The sequence below is a fragment of the Spermophilus citellus genome (assembly GCF_964194105.1).
Source record: "Spermophilus citellus genome assembly, chromosome: 16".
NCBI classification, from domain to species: Eukaryota; Metazoa; Chordata; class Mammalia; order Rodentia; family Sciuridae; genus Spermophilus; species Spermophilus citellus.
Window position 1 is genome coordinate 53489745 of NC_138196.1, and position 21091 is coordinate 53510835.

The 21091-nt window shown below is 38.3% G+C and overlaps 2 protein-coding genes across 3 annotated transcripts in view; one reads left to right on the plus strand and one right to left on the minus strand.

Annotated features, from left to right (window-relative positions):
- Positions 1–4104: 4104 nt before the first annotated feature.
- LOC308634977 (claudin-22-like) lies at positions 4105–4782 on the plus strand (the record flags this gene model as incomplete). Its single annotated transcript, XM_081269216.1, has 1 exon — positions 4105–4782. Exon 1 carries the CDS (start codon positions 4120–4122, stop codon positions 4780–4782), a length of 663 nt encoding a protein of 220 aa, XP_081125342.1. The 5' UTR covers positions 4105–4119.
- Positions 4783–8435: 3653 nt separating this feature from the next.
- The window catches only part of WWC2 (WW and C2 domain containing 2), a 240054-nt gene continuing 227398 nt past the window's right edge, over positions 8436–21091 (minus strand). For both annotated transcript variants that reach the window (XM_081269214.1, XM_081269215.1), the window contains 2 exons: positions 11005–11132; positions 8436–8573 (listed from right to left, as the gene is read on the minus strand). In XM_081269214.1, the coding sequence (XP_081125340.1) occupies positions 8507–8573; positions 11005–11132 (195 nt within the window). In that variant the 3' untranslated portion in view covers positions 8436–8506. The remainder of the gene's footprint in view (positions 8574–11004; positions 11133–21091) is intronic.

Consider the following 21091-nt stretch of genomic DNA (forward strand, 5'->3'; position numbering starts at 1 on the left):
ACAGGAAATATCACAATGGACACTACTCAAATACAGACAATAATCAGAAACTATTTTGAAAAATTATACTCCAATAGAATAGAAAATATTGAAGATATTGACAAATATTTAGAGTTAAATCACCACCCAAATTGAATCAGAAAGACAAAATTTAAACAAATCCATTTCAAGAAATGAAACTGAAGACGCCATCAAAAGCATACTGACAAAGAAAAGTCCAGGACCAGATGGATTCTCAAGCTGAGTTCTATCAGATCTTCAAAGAAGAACTAACACCACTTCTCCTCAAATTATTCCATGAAAGAGAAAAGTAGGAAACCCTTCCAAACTCGTCCAACAAAGCTAGTTTCACCCTGATCCAAAACCAGAAAAAAACACATCAAAGGAAAAAAACTTCAGACCAATATCCGTGATGAACATAGATTCATCACATCAACAGACTTAAAGACAAGAATTACATGATTATCTCAATAGATGCAGAAAAAGCATTTGACAAAATACTACACTGATTCATGTTCAAAACAGTAGAAAAACTAGGGATAGTAGGAATGTACCTCAACATTGTAAAAGTTATAAATGTTAAATCCAGGCCAACATCATTATAAATGGAGAAAAACTGAAAGTATTCTCTCTAAAAACTAGAAAAAGACAGGGATGCCCACTTTTCACCACTTCTATTCAACATAATCCTTAAAACTATAGCCCGAGCAATTAAGCAAATGAAAGAAATTAAAGGGATACAATAAAAAAGAAGAGCTCAAACTAGCTGATTTGCCAAAAAAAAAAAGATCCTATATTTAGAAGACCCCCAAACCTCCACCAGAAAACTTCTAAAACTCATTAATGCATTCAGCAAAGGAGCAGGATATAAAATTAACACCCATGAATCCATTGTGTTCCTATATACCAATGATGAATCAGCTGATAGAGAGATTAGGAAAACTGTCCCATTCACAATAGCCTCAAAAAACAAAACAAAACAAAAATGGGAATTAATCTAACGAGAGGTAAAAGACCTCAAAATGAAAACTACAGAACTCGAAAGAAATTGAAGAAGGCTTTAGAAGATGGAAAGATCTACCATGTTCTTCAATAGGCAGAATTAATATTGTTAAAATAGCTATACTACCAAAAGTGCTAGACAGATTTAGTTCAATTCCTATTAAAATTCCAATGATGTTCTTCATAGAAACAGAAAAAGCGGTCATGAAATTCATTTGGAAAAATAGGAGTCTCAGAATAGCCAAAGCAATTCTTAGAGAGAAGAGTAAGTCAGGAGGTATTACAATACCAGACCTTAAATTATATTTGCAGACTATCGTAACAAAAAGAGCATGGTAGTGCTACCAAAACAGGCATGAAGACCAATGGAACAGAATATAGAGGACACTGAGACAAACCTACATAAATACAGTTATCTCATACTAGACAAAGCCTCCATAAACATACATTGGAGGATAGCCTCTTCTACCAATGATGCCGGGAAAACAGGAAACCCACATGTAGCAGAATGAAATTTAACCCCTATCTCTCAGCCTGCACAAAACTCAATTCAAGTGGACAAGCACCTAGGCATTAGAACAGAGACCCTGCACCTACTAGAAGATAATATAGGCCCAACATTCCATCATGTTGGCTTAGGAACCAACTTCCTTAATAAGACTCCTAAAGCACAAGAACTAAAATCAAGGATCAATAAATGGGATGGCATCAAACTAAAAAGCTTCTTCACAGCAAAGGAAACAATCAAGAACATGAAGAGAGAGCCTACAGAATGGGAGAAAAATCTTTGCCACCTGTACCTCAGACATACCATTAATCTCCAGGATATGTAAAGAACTCAAAATCTTAACACCAAAAAAACAAAAACAACAATAAAAACACACAAACAAACAAAAAAACCCCCCAAAACCCAAATAACCCAATCAATAAATAGGCAAAGGAACTGAACAGGTGCTTCACAGAATAAGAAATAAGATTGGTCAACAAATACATGAAAAAATATACAACTTCTCTAGCAATTAGAGAAATGCAAATTAAAACTACACTGATACTCTATCCCACTCCATTCAGAATGACAATTATCAAGAAAACAAGTAACAATAAATGTTGGCGAGGATGTGGGGAAAAGCTTTACTCATACTTTGCTAGTAGAACTGCAAATTTGTGTAACCACTCTGGAAAGCAGTAAGGAAATTCCTCAGAAAACTTGGAACCACCATTTGACCCAGCTATCTCACTCCTCAGTTTATACCCAATGAACTTAAAATCAGATGCAGCCAAATCAATATTTATAGCAGCTTAACTCACATTAACTAAACTATGGAACCAACGTAGGTGCCCTTCAACAGATGAATGGATAAAGAAAATGTGGCATATATACACAATAGAATATTACTCAGCCATAAAAAAGAGTGACGTTATGACTTGCCAGTAAATGGAAAGATATGGAGATTATCATGCTAAATGACATAAGTCAATTCCAAAAAACCAAAGGCTGAATGTTCTCTGATATACAGATGCTAACAAACAACAAAGGGGAGGGAGCAAAGAATAGAAGTTCATTGGATTAGTCAAAGGGGAATAAAGGGAATGGTGGAGGGATGGGAATAGAAAAGACAGAAGGAATCCGACATACTTTTGTATGTTTATATATGAATACACCACCAATGAAACTACATAATGTACAACTGCAATAGGATCCTAATTAGAATAAGTTACACTCCATGTACAATATGTCAAAATACACTCTACCCTCATGTATAAAAAAAAAAAACACATTAAAAAAATTAGAATCTATTTTTAAAAAAGATGAAGGGAAAAGATTGAGTACCACCCCTTTCTAACCCAATTCTTATGCTTAGTTTGGGTACTTCAGGATCTAGGATATGTCCCTTTGATCTCCTACTCAGCAACATCATAAAAGATCTTCTCTGACTTTGGACTGAACTCAACTCGTTGTAACACGATATGCAGAGCTTCTGCTCTACATGGCTGGAATGTTCCAGGGCAGGGGCTTCACTTTAGAATGTGCACATTCTCTCAGCCCATCGGATCTTGTCTTCTCAGTGTGGGGCCTTTGGAGAGGAGCTGGGCCCTTTGGAGCATGTGGCCCTTCACCCTGGCCCAGAGGCCTTGGGTTCACTGAGGGTCACGCTCTGTAGAGGTATGCTCTCAAGGTGTGGTCTAAACCCAAAACACAAGAGGCAGCCTCAAAGGTGAGCTCCATTGTGAATATTGTTTCCATACCAGAGCTATCTGTCTTGGAAGGGGCAGGAGTCTTGCTGCCTGGAGTTTCTCTGCCTTTGCAGCTGAAACGAAGAGGGCACTTGGCTCTGGACCAAATACACCTTCCTGGGTACCAAGACTGCCTGCTTTACCTGGAGCCCTTAATGAAGACAGAGAAAGTGGCAGGGGGAAAACTGGAGTTTCCCAAGATTCTTCCTTCCCCACTTAGCACCTCTGAGCATAAGCTTCAGTTCTTTCCATTTTAATTAACCCAGTGAACCAGCCTCTACCTTTCAAAGGAATCCAAGGGAAATCTTTCTGCCAAGTTCCAACTGAGTCCCTGTGACACTCAAGAACATGGGCCAGGCTCTTGTGTAGGTTAAGGTAGTTGGAGAAGAATGAAGATTATAGGGAAACAGTCTACCTTTCTTTACAAGGCCTTGTTTTGCATCCCTGGAATCTCAGATTCAGCTACTACAATGAAGTCCTGTTGTAGAAAGAGCTGGCCTTTTATCACCACTTAAAATCTAATTAATCCATATTGAAGCACAAAGATTTCTGTTGTACTTTAGGGTGAGGGGTCATAGAGCCCTCTTTGTTCATCCTTAGACTTATAATCATCAAGCATTGAGGATATAATTTTACCAAGAAAATTGGAAGGTAACAGATCAAATCCTTATCAGAAAGCCTAACTCAATAGTTTTAACAGAGTCCTCCATCCTTTACATGAAACATTATATTCAAGAGGAACAAAAACACACTTCAGAGAGCCCAAAGAGTTAATGACCAAAGCTTATATTCCAAGCAGCATAGAAGCAAGATTGTCACACTACTGTCAACCACAAAGGACAGCAGATCCTATAGGGTGGCAAAGTTGCAAGATTTGTTGCAATGGCTTTAGCTTTTAGAATAGCAACACAATTTGTCGGGCTTTCATTATCTTTGCTGGGATGGGTTTTATCCATTATTACAACTTACTTGCCACATTGGAAGAACCTCAACCTGGACTTAAATGAAATGGAAAATTGGACCATGGGACTCTGGAAAACCTGCGTCATCCAGGAGGAAGTGGGGAGGCAGTGCAAGGACTTTGATTCCTTCCTGGCTTTGCCGGCTGAACTCAGAATCTCCCGGATTTTAATGTTTCTGTCGAACGGGCTGGGGTTCCTGGGCCTGCTGGTCTCAGGGTTTGGCCTGGACTGTTTGAGAATTGCAGACAGACAGCAAGATCTCAAGAAGCGACTGTTAATCCTGGGAGGAGTTCTGTTCTGGACCTCGGGAGTCACAGCCCTCGTTCCAGTCTCCTGGGTTGCCTACCTGACAGTTCAGGAGTTCTGGGACGAGACCATCCCAGAGATTGTTCCCAGGTGGGAGTTTGGGGAAGCCCTCTTTACTGGCTGGTCTGCTGGCTTTTCTCTTCTGCTAGGAGGGTGTCTGCTCTACTGTGCAGCCTGTTCCACCCCAGCCCCTGGAGCTTCTGGCCACTATGCAGTGGCAGAAATGCAAGATCACTGTCAACAACTAGAGATGAAAAGCCCCAACCCAAAAGTCTAAGCCAGGAGGGATCAGTGGTATCTACTCTTCAAGGTGATGCTTGCTCAACTCTGGATTCGGTAGGATCTCCTGCTGCACAGTCACCCACTCATTATGCTTTTGATTACCTAAAATGCACTTTTCCCCTTGTGACTATTAGTTTCTTTAAAAAACAGTTTCTTTCTAAGACTGGTAAACAACATTTATTTTTCTACTTGGACCAAAACCAATCAAGACCTAATAGTAATCACATTCATTTCTGAATAAGAGTTCTCTCAATTTTAAAACAGGCTCAGTGATTGCACAAAACTGGTAAATGAAATGTCATTTTAGTAGTTACATATCTTTGAAGGTATTATTCATATGGAGATGAATAATTTTGGCAATTCGAAACATTACTGCTAATCATTTACTTCCTTCAGGTTTTTAGGATAACCTATAATAATGAAACTAAGATCTCTCTGCATATTTATCTTAAATGCATGACATCTGATTACACTAAAAAATTGCTGGCTATTTAAAGGTTTTGAATCATCCTTTTCAATCAGGGGCTTTACATTCATTCATGTCCTCAAGAAGTCCTTTACATTCATTCATGTCCTCAAGCAGAGGAGGGCAATCTTGTGTTCTGGAAGATTCATGTAGAATCTGCCACACAAATGTGTATCTGCTTCTGTGTCCTATGCTCACTTCATGGTCGACCTTCCTATCCTCTCCTGGCTCTGAGCAGCCACAGGGGGCATGGCAGGTCCAGACTGGCGTGCATGGGCAGAAGGCATAGTGCCAGCTTAGGTGTGCTATGCCAGAGCATGCACTTGGGAGCCCTTCATTTCCCTTGCACAAGGAAGATGCTCCATTTTTCTTCTCTTTAAAGTCAGCAATACATATAGTCCAAACAAGAGCTACTCAAAGCAAACTTCTGGCTCGGGGAATTCTTTGTGGAACATTTTGTATTTGCTTGATACATGATTCAAGTAAACTCTTGTGTTTGTGCCAATCAAGGAAATTAACTGAACAATAGGCAACACTAAAGTATTAAGCAATATGTATCTTTGTTTAAAAAAAATTGAATTTTTTTCCCCATCCGCAAACACATGGAAAGTGCAGAAACCAAAGTTAATCTATGTGATGTATTTGAAAACTTTGACAAACAGGACAAATTAAAGCAGGAACATATTCAGAATTTAACCTGATTAAATATTTAGTTCAATCCTGAGCTTTTGATATTTAATACAATATAAAGCCATAGCAAAAAAAAAAAAACAACTTTAATTTTATTGGATTTGCATGCTACAGAGATTCAGCTAAACTTTGTTCATTTGGCTAGTAATATTCTTTTTGTACCTGTAACACTTAAGATTCTGATATACAAAATTGTACTAACATACTGATAATTCAAAATTGAGATCTAAATATTACATTCTTTTTACCCTGTGCAGAATAAATTCTACCTTTTTAAAATAGTATTTATATTAAAATTCATATTTGTCCATATGGTTTTGTGATCAAAGTTAGTAAAATGTTTTGTCATTGTGAATCTTTTGGGTTAGTACAAATATGACAAGAGTATTAAAAGCTGCCTATAAATACATAACACCATTGCTGATTTTTAAAGCGTGGAAAGGATTATATTAAAATAAGTTTGCTTCTCATGTTAGAATAAGCAAATTTTGTAAAATAAAACCAAAAGTCTCTTGGTCACACTGTTAACTACCAGCCTGAGACAGATTTTATTCTTTAATACTTGTCTGAAACTTTTTGTATTACAAAAAGTTAACAGTTAATCTGGTGAAGTTTATAAAGCTGTAAAATACTCCAATATAGCCTCTTCTATGTCAAACATTTAAAATGGCCAGAACCAAACTATATATTAAACAGAACATAAATAAGACCGTAAATAAATAAATGAAGAAAATAAAATCGTACGGCACAACTACACAAGTTCTATAAACATTTTCATGGTCAAACTAAGAAGCTGAAAACAGCTGACCTTCATTTAACTCTACATTAAATAAACTTCTTTCACATTTGACCTTAACAAGGATGAATGGTATTTTTTTTCTAATTTGCCTTATTCATTTAACACTAGATTGGGCAGCCTAGAAGGACTGTACAGTCTATCAATAGGCTGGGTTTTGTTCAAGGCAGGGGTCACATCCAGTTATATCTTCCAAGAAATTTGCATTTGAGTTATGGAATATTTAGAAAAAAAAGAAACTTTTAGGCTCAGAAACTGCTTAAGGCTTTGATTCTGATAAAATAAATTTTCCAAAATATGTATAATTAGTTTCAAGAAAATAAAATTTTTGCTAGTGAGAATTCTAGCATAGGAACAAAACTTTTTCTTCTTTAAGATGACTTTGCATTTCTTAAAAAAAAAAAAAAAAGGACTTAGTTTGCTATACAAGACGGCTAACCAAAAACTGCTTCTTCCAGTATAACAGACTGAATAATAAGTATGGCTTAAATTGCCTATAGACTATATACTGTAAAAGCCTTTTGGTGGCAAAGCTATACTGAGGACTTATTTCTTTAAAGAAGTGCCTGGGCTGTGTAAGCTAAAATTCTACAGTGGGAAACAGGACGCTTTAGTCAGTTTATATTGTCAAACTTGTTCATCCAAAATAGTTTCTTTTTCTTTCCTTCTTGTTAAACAAATGATTTACCTTATTCTCCAAATTAATAATTCCCTCCCAGGCACTCTTTCCTTTGCTTCCCAACTACTTACCACAAATTATAGATAGAATCCCTTAAAAATGAGAGCTGCAAAGTGATTTCTAGTAAATGTCAGAAATCTGTTTGATAAACTATTTATTTTGGCAACTTCAATTCAATTAAGACACACCATTTCCTCTGTTCTTGGCTTCACCAATGAGTGAGAATGCGTCCCCTCCACCTCACAGTGCTGTCTGGCCCTGGAACCCAGGACCCCATGAGCTTCTCGCTGGCACCATTCGCACACCTAGGACAGAGCATTGGTGCAGACTAGAAACTGGATCACTTGCAAATTCAGGTGAAGTCAGAAGTAGCAGCAGCTCCTCTGTTGAGCCCCTGTAGTGTATTTTAGGATTTCTGGTGTGCTTCTCTCTTCCACCTTGCCCTCAATGTCTAAGATCTTTAAGGTAGTAAGGAGTACTGCTCCTTGGCATTCTTGATATCCTGACATTCAGTATAGTTGTCTAAAGACAATTATGAAAAGGACAGAGAGGAAGCTGTTTTAAGGAACTTAAGTGTTCTGACACAGGTGATGGGAATGAGCACAGCACCTGTGCAGGACTCAGCTCTGTGCTCACTGCCAACAGGAAGAGCGGCTTTCTAGCTCAGAAACACTGCATGGCACCACTGCCACCTTCACAGTCTCCTCACAAGGAAACAAAGAAAAGCCCAGAATGCCACTGACACAAGCTGCTTCCCAGCAGTCAGCTCAGGGGTAGACACTGGTACTCACTGCCTCTTGTCCATATACACGATGGAGCCACTGGGGACACACGTGCACTGCACATTGGTGTGCCAGATTATCCCATTTTTGTTATCAGATGTTTTGTCTTTCTTTAAACACATAAGGATTACATTCAAGTTACTTTACAAATTAACATATTGAAAATCTGGTATAAAATGAAAATTCTTCAAGAATTGACAATTATATGTTACAAAAAAAGAAAGAAAGAAAGGAAAAGCAAATGTTCAGTCTTTTGCCCTCCCTAAGAAAGTAAACAGGTGAGAAACAATTTGTTAAGCCATGAAGTCACACATCATCAGCTGGCAGGGACGGGATGCTTATCTTCGCTCGGGTGAAGTAGGCAATCTTCTCCCTAGAGGTGGGGATGAGAACACCAACTTCAGCTAGATGCTCAAAATGGTCAACATCCTTAGCAACCAGGGAAACACAAATCAAAAGAACACTGAGATTTTATTTTATCTCACTCTAGTTAGAATGACAAACATCAAGAATGTAAATAACAACAATTGCTAGTGAGGATGTGGTGGAGGAGTACATTTTTACATTGTTGGTTGGACTGTAAATGAGCATACTGGAAAGCAGTATGAGGATTTCTTAAAAGTCTATAAATGGGGGCCAGGTTTGTGGCTCAGTGGAAGAGCACTTGCCTAGCATGTGTGAGGCACTGGGTTCAATCCCAAGCACCACATAAAAAAATAAACAGGGGGCTGGGATTGTGGCTCAGCAGTAGAGGGCTCGTCTAGCACGTGCGAGGCCCTGGGTTTGATCCTCCGCACCACATAAAAAAATAAATAAAATAAAGATATTGTGTCCAACTACAACTAAAAAAATATAAGTAAATAAATAAAATAAAGGTATTGTGTCCATGTACAACTAAAAAAAATATTTAAAAAGACTAGGAATGGAATCACCTTATGATCCAAATACCCCACTCCTTGTTATTTATCCAAAAGAACTAAAGCCAGCATACAAGTTTATAGCAGTGCAATTCACAGTGGCCAAAACTGCCCTGTATCCCAAAGCAGGGATAAGAAGAAGCAATCCACAAGGGAGAAGCTGAGAAGGACCAGACATACAGTTTTCAAGTTAGGAAAGTGCCAGAACTAGTTTAGGTGTCCACTTACAGACAAATTGGATAAAGAAAATGTGATATGAATTCACAACAGAATTTTACTCAGCCATAAAAAAATGAAATTAGGTCATTTGCTAGTAAATGGATGAAACTAGAGAACATTATGCTAAGTGAAATAAGTCAGGCTCAGGAAGTCAAGGGTAGAAGTTTTCTGTCATATGTGAAAGCTAGTGAGAATAAAGAAAAAAAAACAGAAGAAGAAAAAGGGATCTCACAAAAATAGAAGGGAAACCAACAGAGTATACAGGAAGGGGTTTGAGAGGGAGGAAGTTGAGGAGGGCATGGGGAAGTACTAGGGAATGAAATCTACCAAATTATGCTCTGTCCATGTATGAATATCCCACAACGAATCACACTTTTATATATAAATGCACTAATTAAAATAATAATACAAGGGAGATCAGTAGAGTAGAACAGGTGGATAGTGGAAGGGAGACAAGAGGGAAGGTAAAGGAATGAGACTGACCAGATTATGTTATGGTCATGTATAAGTAAGGCGCAATAAATCCCACTGTTATGTATAATTATAATGTACTCATAAAAAAATCCTGCATTAAAATACTTCTAAGAAATTAGCAGTGTTCCCACAAGCCCAGATGGGAGATTTTTTCCTCAGATAGAACTCCATTTACAATCAAGACAGTCTCTGCTTTTTAAAGGTAGGAAAAGAAAAAAAAAAAAAAAAACAACTCTGGCTATGGTAAATCACCTATAGACCCAGCCAGTTTCCTTTGGGGATTTCCAACATAAGACCATTTTTAAAAATCTAGGTGTTTCTAAATAAGATAGTAGAGGATTCAAAAGGGCCAAAATTCTGCCCTTCCCAGTGACCTCACAGAAGAGTCCATAATATCAGGGAAAATTCTTTCAGTTAGCATCATGCTAAGGCAGGGACAACCGGGTGAGTATACCATGACACAAATGGAGAGAGATGAGAAACCTGATCAGCTTAGAGGGAAAAACCACCTGTATCCCAAAGCAGGGATAAGAAGAAGCAACCCACAAGGGAGAAGCTGAGAAGGACCAGACGGTCAGTTTTCAAGTTAGAAAAGTACCAGAAAGAACAAGATTTTAGGATTATACAGTTAGTCATCAAAGGTGAGAGCAATCTATTTTTTTACAAAACCTCACACGGTACATAGCATTCCTTAAACACAGTTCTGGGGCACAGGAAGGTCATGCTGTTAGCCATAAAGGATGGAGCACTGGCCCCACTTGAGAAACAGACTGACTCAATGGCAGAGGGAGAGTGGGGCTAGAAACAAGAACTGGGGAGGATGTTTTCTGTCTAAAGACTAAGGAAAGGTAGAAAAGAAAAGGAAGAGTAAAAACACCGAGGAGACTGGGTTGAGAGTTGTTTTTGTGATATAGTGTCCTTTAGATTAGTTCAGTTGAATAAGAATCTAAAAAATAAAAAATAAAAATAAAAAAGAATCTCAAAAGGCAAGAGAGTGTGGGCATGATGTTGGTGGAGACCTCGAGGTACACTCAAAAACCAGGGTATTTTAAAATACTTGAATTACTTTATTTGAAATAGGTCACATAAAATCCTCAATTTCTGATATTAACATTCACTGCACTCTGAAGTGAATTCCTACAGAATCAGATGACTGGCATAATCCAAATACTATCCCTGGGCAGGGCCACTCACCTGAAGGACTGCACCTGCCTAGGCACCTTCCGGCTCTGTTCCCGAAGTCGACACACATCCTTGGAGACTTGCCTCATCAATTTTTCTGCATTCAAATCTTGTTTCTGTTCTTCTTTTGACTGTTCAGCCTGGGAAAGAAATAAAAATACAAGAAAACCACAGAATATTAATTATAAATCCCTGCTACCTGCTGCAAGGCTTGAGAGACTGGGGGCTAGAGCCAGGCAGGTAAGCCAAGCAGCCAGTGGTGTCTCTTTTTACCAATCAGGGGAGAATCCCATGTTCTACTCATGCTGAGGGAAGCAAGCACTGATTCAGGGGCAAGTTTATTTTAATTGCATTTAAAAATTTTATCACATACAAAACAATTTTCTTATACCTGGAAAGCCTAAGGAATGCCTCAAAAAAGAAACTGAAAACTGCCACTGTTTGCCAGAAATGTCTACTGCTAATATTTTGGTTAATACACTTTCAAACTCTTATTCATCTTTTCAAATCCGCACTCCCCATGGTAGCCACTGGAGAAACTGTTCACTGAAGTAGAAATTATCTTCCAAACAAGTACACATGGAAGTGTATACCTCAAAGATCTTTACAACTGGAACATACCCATGTAACCTGCGGAAAATGATGGAACAGAAAGAACATTCCCAGTTCTCAGAAGCCTACTTCCAGTCATCACCCTGAGTGCTCCCAGCAGTATGATGTGTGAGAGGACAGACTCCTGTCTGTGTGTCCTTTGTGTGAATAGTACAGTAGGCACTCTTCAGTGTCTTTTTTTGTTTAACATTACCCTTATAGGAATCAGACATACTATCACATGAAGCTGCATCCTGTATTTCTCACTGCTGCATAATATTCCACAGTGCAACTTCACCACAATTTATTATCTCTGTTACTGCTGAAGGACACTTGGATATTTCACATGAATTTTTTCCCAACATTTTTTTATTGGTGCATTAGAGTTGTATATTATGGTGGGATTTGTTGTTACATATTAGTACATGCACACAATATTACAATATATTTTGCCTAATTTGGCTCCCCAACACTTCTCCCCTATGAATAAATTTTTTAAATCAGCTGGATATATAAAACTCAGTGGTAGAGTGCTTGCCTAATGTACACAAGGCCCTGGGTTTGATTCTCCAGCACAGGGGGAAAAAACTAAAAATACCAATATAATAAGTTGCTTTTCTGTTCATTTGATTACTTATGTATTCATCATTTAGTCACCAACCAACAAATACTTGTTGGCTGCCTTCTAAGCAAAGGTGGTGCAAGTTAGTGGCAAAGAGTGCAAGTTCTGGAGCCAAACTGTCTGAATCCAAATTCTGTTTCTATCACTTTCTAATTATGTAAATTTGTGCAAGCTGTTTTGACCTCTTTGTGCCTTAGTTTCTTCATTTGTAAATTTGGAATATGTAATTCAAAGGGTTGTTGCAAAATTTAAATGAGCATAAGTAAAGCATTTAGAGCAGTAGCCAACACATAATTAAATCCACTATTTTAACGTTCAGTTATTACTGTTATTTTTACTATTGGCTAGGCACCAGGAGGTAGGAACAGAGTTTTCCCCCACAAGTCCAGTGAGGGAGAAAAATAAATTAAAAAAAATAGAACTTATTTCATAATCATTAATGTTAATATTTTTGCAGGTTAACAGATCTTCCTCACCATAATGTTTTTAAAACACAGAGCTTTTAAGGCTGTCAGTCAAATGGAGCAGAAAGTAGAATTTCCATACATTTCCTGCCCCACATATGATCAACTTCTCCCACTACCAACATCCTCCACCACAACAGCACATCTGTTTCAGTTGATGAGCCTATTGTGATATATCATTATCACCAGAAGTCCATAGTTTACATCAGGCTTCACTCTTGGTGCAATCCTATTGGTTTGGGCAAATGTACAATGACCTGTGTTTATCATGTAGTATGTAAGGAAGAGTTTCACTGCCCTAAAATCCCCTGTGCTCTGTTTCCTCCCTATCACCCCCTGCCTCATGCTCTGGCAACCACTGATCTTTTTACTCTTTCCAGAACTTTGTTTCTTCCAAACTGTCACAGAGTTGGATTGACGTAATATGTAGTCTTTCCAGTTTGGCTCCTTTTACTTAGTGCATTAAGTTTCCTCCATGTGTTTCTGTAGGTTGATAGCTCACAGTGTTGAATTATATCACATTGTTTTGATGTTTCAGTTTATCCTTTCATCTAGTGAAGGCCATCTCCATTGCTTCCAAGTTTTAGTATTTATGAATAAAGCTGTTATTTAACATGGACTTAAGTTTTCAACTCATTTGGATAAATATCAAGGACTGTAGTTGCTGGATTTCATGTAAGAATATGTTTTACTTTGTAAGAAACTGCCATGATGCCACGAATGCTGCACCATTTTGCATTCCCACCAGCAACAAACAAGAACTCCTGCTGCTCCACATCCCTGCCTGCATTTGATGTTGTCTATGTTCTGGATTTTGCTACTCTCACAGGCATGCAGTGGTCTCTTGTAACTTTAAGCCACAATTCCTAATGACATATGACATGGAATATCTTTTCATATGCTTAATTTCCATCTATATATCTTCTTTGCCAATTTTTTAATTGGTTGGTTGTTTCATAGCCCTGAATTTAAGAGCTCTTTCATCATTTTGGATAACAGTCATTTATCAGATATGTCTTTTTGCCTTCTTTTTTTCTTGACATGTCTTGTGTGGTACAGAAATTTAGATGTTTTTTCATTTTGTGGATGCTAATGTAAATGATACTGTGTTTTTAATTTCAAATTCCACTTGTGCTTTGATGATGTATGGGAAAGGAATTGACTTTTGTGTATTAATCCTGTATCCAGCAACTTTGATATGATCATTTATTAGTTCTGAAAGTTTTTTTGGAGGGGGATCAGATCAATTCTTTCAGATTTTCTATAGATAATGATTAAAATTTCCTTCCTATACTGTATACCCTTTCTTTTCTTGTGTTATTGCATTAGCTAAGACGTCCAGTGTGACACAGAAAAGGAAGAGTGCTGTGGGACATCCTCTTTCTGCTCCTATCTTAGAGACAAAGCTTCTTGTTTCTTACCATTAAGTTTTCCTCTATTCTGAGGTTGCTTAGCACTTTTAAGATGAATGGGTATTAAATTCTGTCAAATGCTTTTTTTAAAAAAAGCATGTATTGATTTTATTGTGGTTTTTTCTTTACTAATTTATTCATGTGACAGATTATATTAATTGACTTTCAAATGTTGAACCAGCCTTGTATACCTGGGATAAACCTCCCGTGGTCATGGTAATTCCTTTCATACATTGCTAGATTGGATCTGTTAATATCTTGTTAAGGATTTTTACATCTATTTTTGACATAATGGGATTTGACAAAATTAATTTTACAAGCTCTTGCTATGTTGCCCAGGCTGGTCTTGAACTTCTGTGCTAACATCCATCTCCAAAATAGCTGGGACTACAGGTGCTCACCACCATACCTGACAGTAACTTCCTTGAAATGTCTTTGATTGGTTTCAGTACTAGGGTGATGCTGACCTCCTAGCAAAAGTTAGCAGGTATCTCCTCTGTTTCTATCTTCTGTAAAACACTGTGGAGAAGATAGTTCTTTCCTTAAAATGTTTGGTAGAATTCACCAGTAAACCCATCTAGGAATGGTGCTTTCTATTTTGGAAGGCTTTTAATTACCAGTTCAATTTCTTTAGTAGATATAGACCTATTCTGGTTGTCTATTTCTTCTTATATGAGTTTTGGCAATTGTGTCTTTCAAGAAATTGGTCCATTTTATCTAGGTTATCAATGTGGGCAGAGTTGTTTATACTATTCATTATCCTTCTAATGTTCACAGGATCTGTAGTGATATTCCTTCTTTCATTTCTAATATTACTAATCCAAATTGTCTTCTCCCTTTTTTCTCAAGTCTGGTTAGTAGTTTGTCAATTTTATTGATCTTTTGAAACAACCAGCTTTTGGTTTACTGATTTTCTCTTCTGATTTCCGATTTTCAACTCAATGCATTTCTGCTCTGATTTTTATTTCATTTCTTCATGAAACTTCATTTCTTCTATGATAACTTCAAATTTAGTTTTCTCTTCTTTTTCTGGTTTCCTAAGGTGGAAGTTTAGATTATTGATTTCAGATTTTTCTTCTTTTCTAGTGTATGCACTGAATGCTGTACATTTTTCCTCAAACATTGCTTTTACTCTATCCCAAATTTTGATATGTAATTTTTCTTTTTTATTTAGTTCAAAATATCTTTTGAGATTTTATCTTTGATCATGTATTTAGCAATGTGTTGTTTAATCTCCAAATGTTTTAGAATTTCCCAGTTATATTTCTGTTACTGATTTCCATGTTTAATTTTACTGCACTCTCTAAAGACATACAATATTATTTGTTAATGTGTGTTTAGAGCCTGGGATGTGACCGTCTTGGTGAAAGTTCCATGTGAACCTTAGAAAAATGTGCAATCTGCTGTTATTGGATAAAGCAGTTTCCAGATGTCAATTATACCCTGTTGATTGATAGAACTGTTGAGCTCAACTATGTCTACTGGTTTTCTGCTGCTGGGATCTGCCACCTCTGACAGAGGCATGCCTAAGTTTCCAAATGCAATGGGTGGATTCATCTATTTCCTTGCAGTTCTGTCAGTTTTTGCCTCTCATATTGACTGTTGGGCACATACATATTAAGGACGGTTATGTCTTCTTGGAGAATTTATCCCTTTATTATTATGTCATGCCCTTCTTTATTCTTTACAACTTTTCTTGCTCTGAAGTCTGTTCCATCTGAAATTCATAAAGCTACATTTTTTTAGTTTTTTTCTACCCATTTACTTTTAGTCTGCATGTATTTCTTGTAGACAAAATAGATGAATTTATAAATAATAACATGCAATAATAAAAATTTTTTTCTGAAATTTTCTATTTAATGCTTCAAACTATAGACAACCATGGTAAATGAAAACATGGAAAATGGAACTATGGACAAAGGGGATTACTGTATATGAGTTGGTTTTCGGAAGGTCTTTTTGGAAAGCTGCTTTAAGAGAAAAAAATTTCAGGGCTAGGGATGTGGCTCAAGCGGTAGCGTGCTCGCTTGGCGTGTGTGCGGCCTGGGTTCGATCCTCAGCACCACATACAAACAATTGCAAGGTAACTTCCCTCTTCCCTTCCCTTTTCTTCCCAATTTTTATCAGGGACACTGGGGAAACTTAACCAAGCAGTGCTTTGGAAGGCTGCCACATGCTGTAACTGATACTCTGCTCCTCTACGCAACAGAAACCACTGTCACTTTTATCCCTGGTAAGGTAGACTGTGACTTAGCTAATACAAATCTGCTTCTCAGATCCTTTTGTACACTTACTGAGCACACATACTGAGCATCAGACATTTTTACAGGAACTACAGATTTTTTTTTAAAAAGGAGTCCTGACCCTACCTTGCTTTTCTGCATAGTACTTTCATTTACAGAACTTACATACTATCTCCTTTACACACAGAATTAGAGTGTCTGGGGGACAAGTACATTGTCTGCCTCCCCTCCACAGAGCCTCTGCAGGTAGCACACAATAGGTGCTCAATAAATACATGTTGGATAGAAGAATGGGTAGCTCTGTGGGAAAGCCAGGTTTTTAGATGATAAACTTTTAATTTAACAGGCATTCAAAAGACAGATGATAGAATGCAACTCAAATAACAAGTACATAAAGAAAAATTTCAATAGGGGAAAAAAAGACAACGTAACAGAAAAAAGGGCACAGGATATGACTAGATAAATCATAAAACACACATGAACGACACGTAAACATGAAAGGCCATTTACTCTCACAATAAAAAAAGTGAAACTTTCTTATTTGCAAGTTTAACCATCTTACAGGACTGAAGGCACATGTCCCAGTCCATAGCTGTCCACAGAGGTGAGATAACTGTGCTCTTTGCTCCCCAAAGGTGACATTCCAAGTCACAGTCGTGGCCCTCTCAGCCAGAGGTGGCATGTGTCAGAAAGAGGACACTAACTATTTGAGTCAGAGGCTGGGGAGACTTAGCTCATCTGTGAGGACTCCTCCAGTAGGGATCAGCCTCTATTACTGTGGCCTTGAAGATGGTGGATCACAATGACAAAACGGGACATGTGGCATTGTTGAGTGGAGGCCAATGGCTATGGTGATGACAGCTAGAGCTCTAGAGAAAGTGGTCAGGAATATTTAGAATGTTGGTGTTTGTTTGCTGTATTTTGAAGTTTAGCACAAATTCTCATAAGAGGTCAGAACTTAGCTGTTGGCACAGAAATAGAAGAAACAATAGCTCTGCCAAGGGCAGGAATCTGTGGTTGCAATCTAAATTGATGGACAATCCCACAATTGGGATCCTTCTGGGGCTGAAAAATCAACTGCTTCTGTGATAACTTAAGCAGCTATAAACTTCAAAAGAAGGTAAAACTGGTTCTGGCAAAAAAGGAATTAAGGGTTTTCTTTCCACTATTTCAGATACCTTCAAAATCAGGAAGTCAAGGAGCAAGGTACTCAGGCTTAAAAGACAGGACAAAGCTGGCATGGCGGCACACACCTGTAATCCCAGTGGCTCGGGAGGCTGAGGCAGGAAGATCGTAAGTTTGAGGTCAGTTTCAGCCACTTAATAGGACAGCCTGCAGACATGTTTTACCGCTCCTCCTTTTCTTTCCGCTTTTGAAAACTTTTTCTATAAAAAAACCCTACATTTTTTAGGTAACAATTCTCTCTAGATTATTTTGCAATTGATAGAATAGTTACTGGTGAATTTATGTAATTCAAGTTTGAAGAGTATTTCAACTATGGTACTTTAGTTACTGTGTGAAGTCCTATCTTTTGTATATCTGTGATTCTTCATGAAGTCCCAGGTGAGGAAGTATTGGCTTAGAACACAAAGAAATGATTTCTACCCTGTGGTAGTGGTATATTAAGTCACTAAACTAGTAATTATACTGCAATACTGCTATTTGAATTCTTGGTACATTCCTGCAAGAATACAATAATCTTAACATAGTCATCTGCTGACTTAACTCAAACTAAAAAGATCAGGAAAAGTCATAGAACGAACATACATGCTGAATTATATTCAGGTAAGAATTTTGACTCTTTTTTTTAATTCTAGAAATGTACTTTATCAGATCAGAAATACAATAGGTGCTAGCATCCTGCTCATAGCCCTCTATTGCTTACCAGATGAAGGAATTGAGGTTTATTTTATCCCTCATAGAGCATCATTTCAACTGTTCCTCTAAGTAGCCTAATGGCCGATGACATTTTAAACTACCAGCGCTTTTGTGGTGACCACAAAATTACTTTGAAATTTGGCAGCATTTTATACAAAACTAAGATTGATCATGGAACACATGAAGATATTTCATTCCCTACTGAAGGAGAACACACTTCATAGAAGACTGTATCTCTCCCTGTGCTTATATATCTGTGTCTACATCTATATTTTCCTCCAATGTTCTGGGTGACAAAATATATCTCAGAATTTTTATTAGCCATTAATCAAAAGTAATCAATAATGCAGGCAGTTAAATCTCAATGTTGAATACTTCACTGTAATTGTTAAGATTTATTTTGTTAAGGTATAATATCATTTTGACATAATTTTTTAGGAGATTCTAACTTTTGAAAGCGTTAGCATCTATATTACTTTAAGCTTTTAAAATGTCTAGCACCACAGAACTTTGGCATTTTGACAGGAAAACACTGAGGAGAGGGGGAATCATTTTGCTTCGTAAGTTGACACAGGCTCCTTTGAAAGAGAATCAGTGCTCTCTATACAACATCTCCCCCTCTCACCCCAAGTCTTGATAAGCTGCCTGGTTCATGAGGACTAAAAGCCACTTCTTATGCCCCAGACTCCAGAAAGGAATGTTTAAACTTTAGTTTACATGCTGAAAGCCTGATCTGCACAAAGGTCAGTGATTTACCTATAGTCATGTTAAGAAGCCGAATCCAGTCTTAATTTACAGTCCTCTGCTTTTTTTTTTCCTGCTTCCTAAGGGGTTTGTATAATACACGAGAATCCTAAGATTTAGTTTTTATTGCAAGCTACAAAAAAGACTTTCAGCCACAAAGGAGGAAGATTATGGAGTGTGACCCTGAGACCTGAAAGCTTTCCTTGACAAGAGAGGAGACCCAGAATCTGCTACTGGCTTCAATTCACTGCTTTTCTGGGAGCCATATTTTTTTATGACAACTGGCAGGCTCTTTGCTCATCGTTAGGCACTTTATGATCATCCTGATAAAAATATCACGAATCCTCAACACTATGGGGAAATGGTGGGAATGAAAGGGCAGTGTGTGAGTGCGTATGCATGGTGATGTGCCCGTATGTACATAAGGAGTGGAGGTGGGAGTAAAAGGAAGGAAGAGAGGTAAGTCAATAGTCATTACCAACTTCCTGAGCCACAATGAAAGGCACACAATTGAAATGATCTTTATTTTCACAGAGCTGGCTATTACAAATTTTAGTGGTATCAAAGAAAAGTACAAAACAAATAGTGCAAACATTCACAGAGCTGGTAAAAATAAAATTTTTAAAAAGCAGCACTGTTGTCTGACGTAAAACTGCCATGAAGCAGAAGAAAGTAAAGATGGAAGGCAGCAGGCTTGGCATCTGCTATGGTTTGAATGTCTGTCTCCTCCAAAGCTCACACTGCAATTTAATTGCCATTGTAACAATATTAAGAGGTCGTACCTTTTGGAGGTGACTGGCCTCATGGTAGCTTTAGGGCTTTAGAGCTCGGAAAATGGGCCCTATTTTGCCCTTCATCGTCTGCCATGGGGTGATGTCTTTACCTTAGGCTCTGCCATAATCACAAGAGAAATCTCTTGGGCTCTCCTCCCTCCCTATCTTGGTGTACAAAATGATTTCGAAACCAACCAAGTACTAGCTCATCAGATAACAAACATCAGAAATCCTCTATTAAGATATAACTAGATTTCTAATCAATGCATCCTATGTGAGGACTATTATAATAATCATTAGAAACTTACTATGAGATAAGAATCAGCCTAGGCATCATTTAGTGACTAAATTAAAAAAAAATGAGGGCGGATCCAAGATGGTGGAATAGAGGAGGTCCTGTTTCTGGTTGCTCTGTGGCATGAAACCAAGAAAGCAGACAGGCAGCTTCTCCACAAGGTCTCGCCTAGATGGAATACAACATCTCAAAGAGTGTGAGAAGACCCCTATACAGCGGATTTTTGCAGAAATCACCAGCGCTGCAACCACCTGTGCAGAAATCAGAGACACTGCGCTGCAATAAGTCTCTGGACCCAAAGCCGGCAGTTCCAGCTCACCCACGGCTCTCAGGCAGCTCAGCAGAAACACCACCTATCAGCAACTCTGCAGAACTCCAGACTGCGCTTCCACACAGGTCACTAGGCTGCTACCTATCCACAGCACAAGACCATCACCCAGCTTCCCCCACCTCACCAGACACCCCAGCGCTGGAAACAGACTAACTCCATCTTGGAAAACCTTCCTCGCCATTTTTTGGTGGGCATGGCTACCAGATCGGATCTCCATTTGAGCAGGTACCTGATTTCCAATTCCTCCCCCCTCCCCAGCGACGATAACTCGGCACAGTGACCACCCAACACAAAAACAGCTCACAGTTGGACAGGAGTGCAGTGCGAACAGGGCACTGCCCACCTGGTATGAGACTGGGGGTGAGAGGTCCTGCAGTTGGGACATAATAAGTAATACAGGGGAGGGGACTAAAGTCTGGAGCATAACAGAGAGACCAGCATCTGGAAAATATCCAGGCAAGAGAGGGAGACGATACTGGGGGCTCAAGTCAGTCGAATGGTCACAAAAAAGGTCTGTGAGGCGCAATTTCCCTGCTAGGACTGGTGGGTGGCAACCCCCGCTTCCAGATGCTCCACAGCAGGTCCGGTCTTCTCACCCCGGTTGCCTACATCATCCTGAGGGCAGAAACACCAGCTTAAAACAGACAACCCCACCTACTGGATAAGAAGAGAAGCAGGAAAGAAATGGATCTCTAAGAGTATGATTTTTTTTTCCTTCTTGTTTCTCTTCTACCCTTCTATCCTCT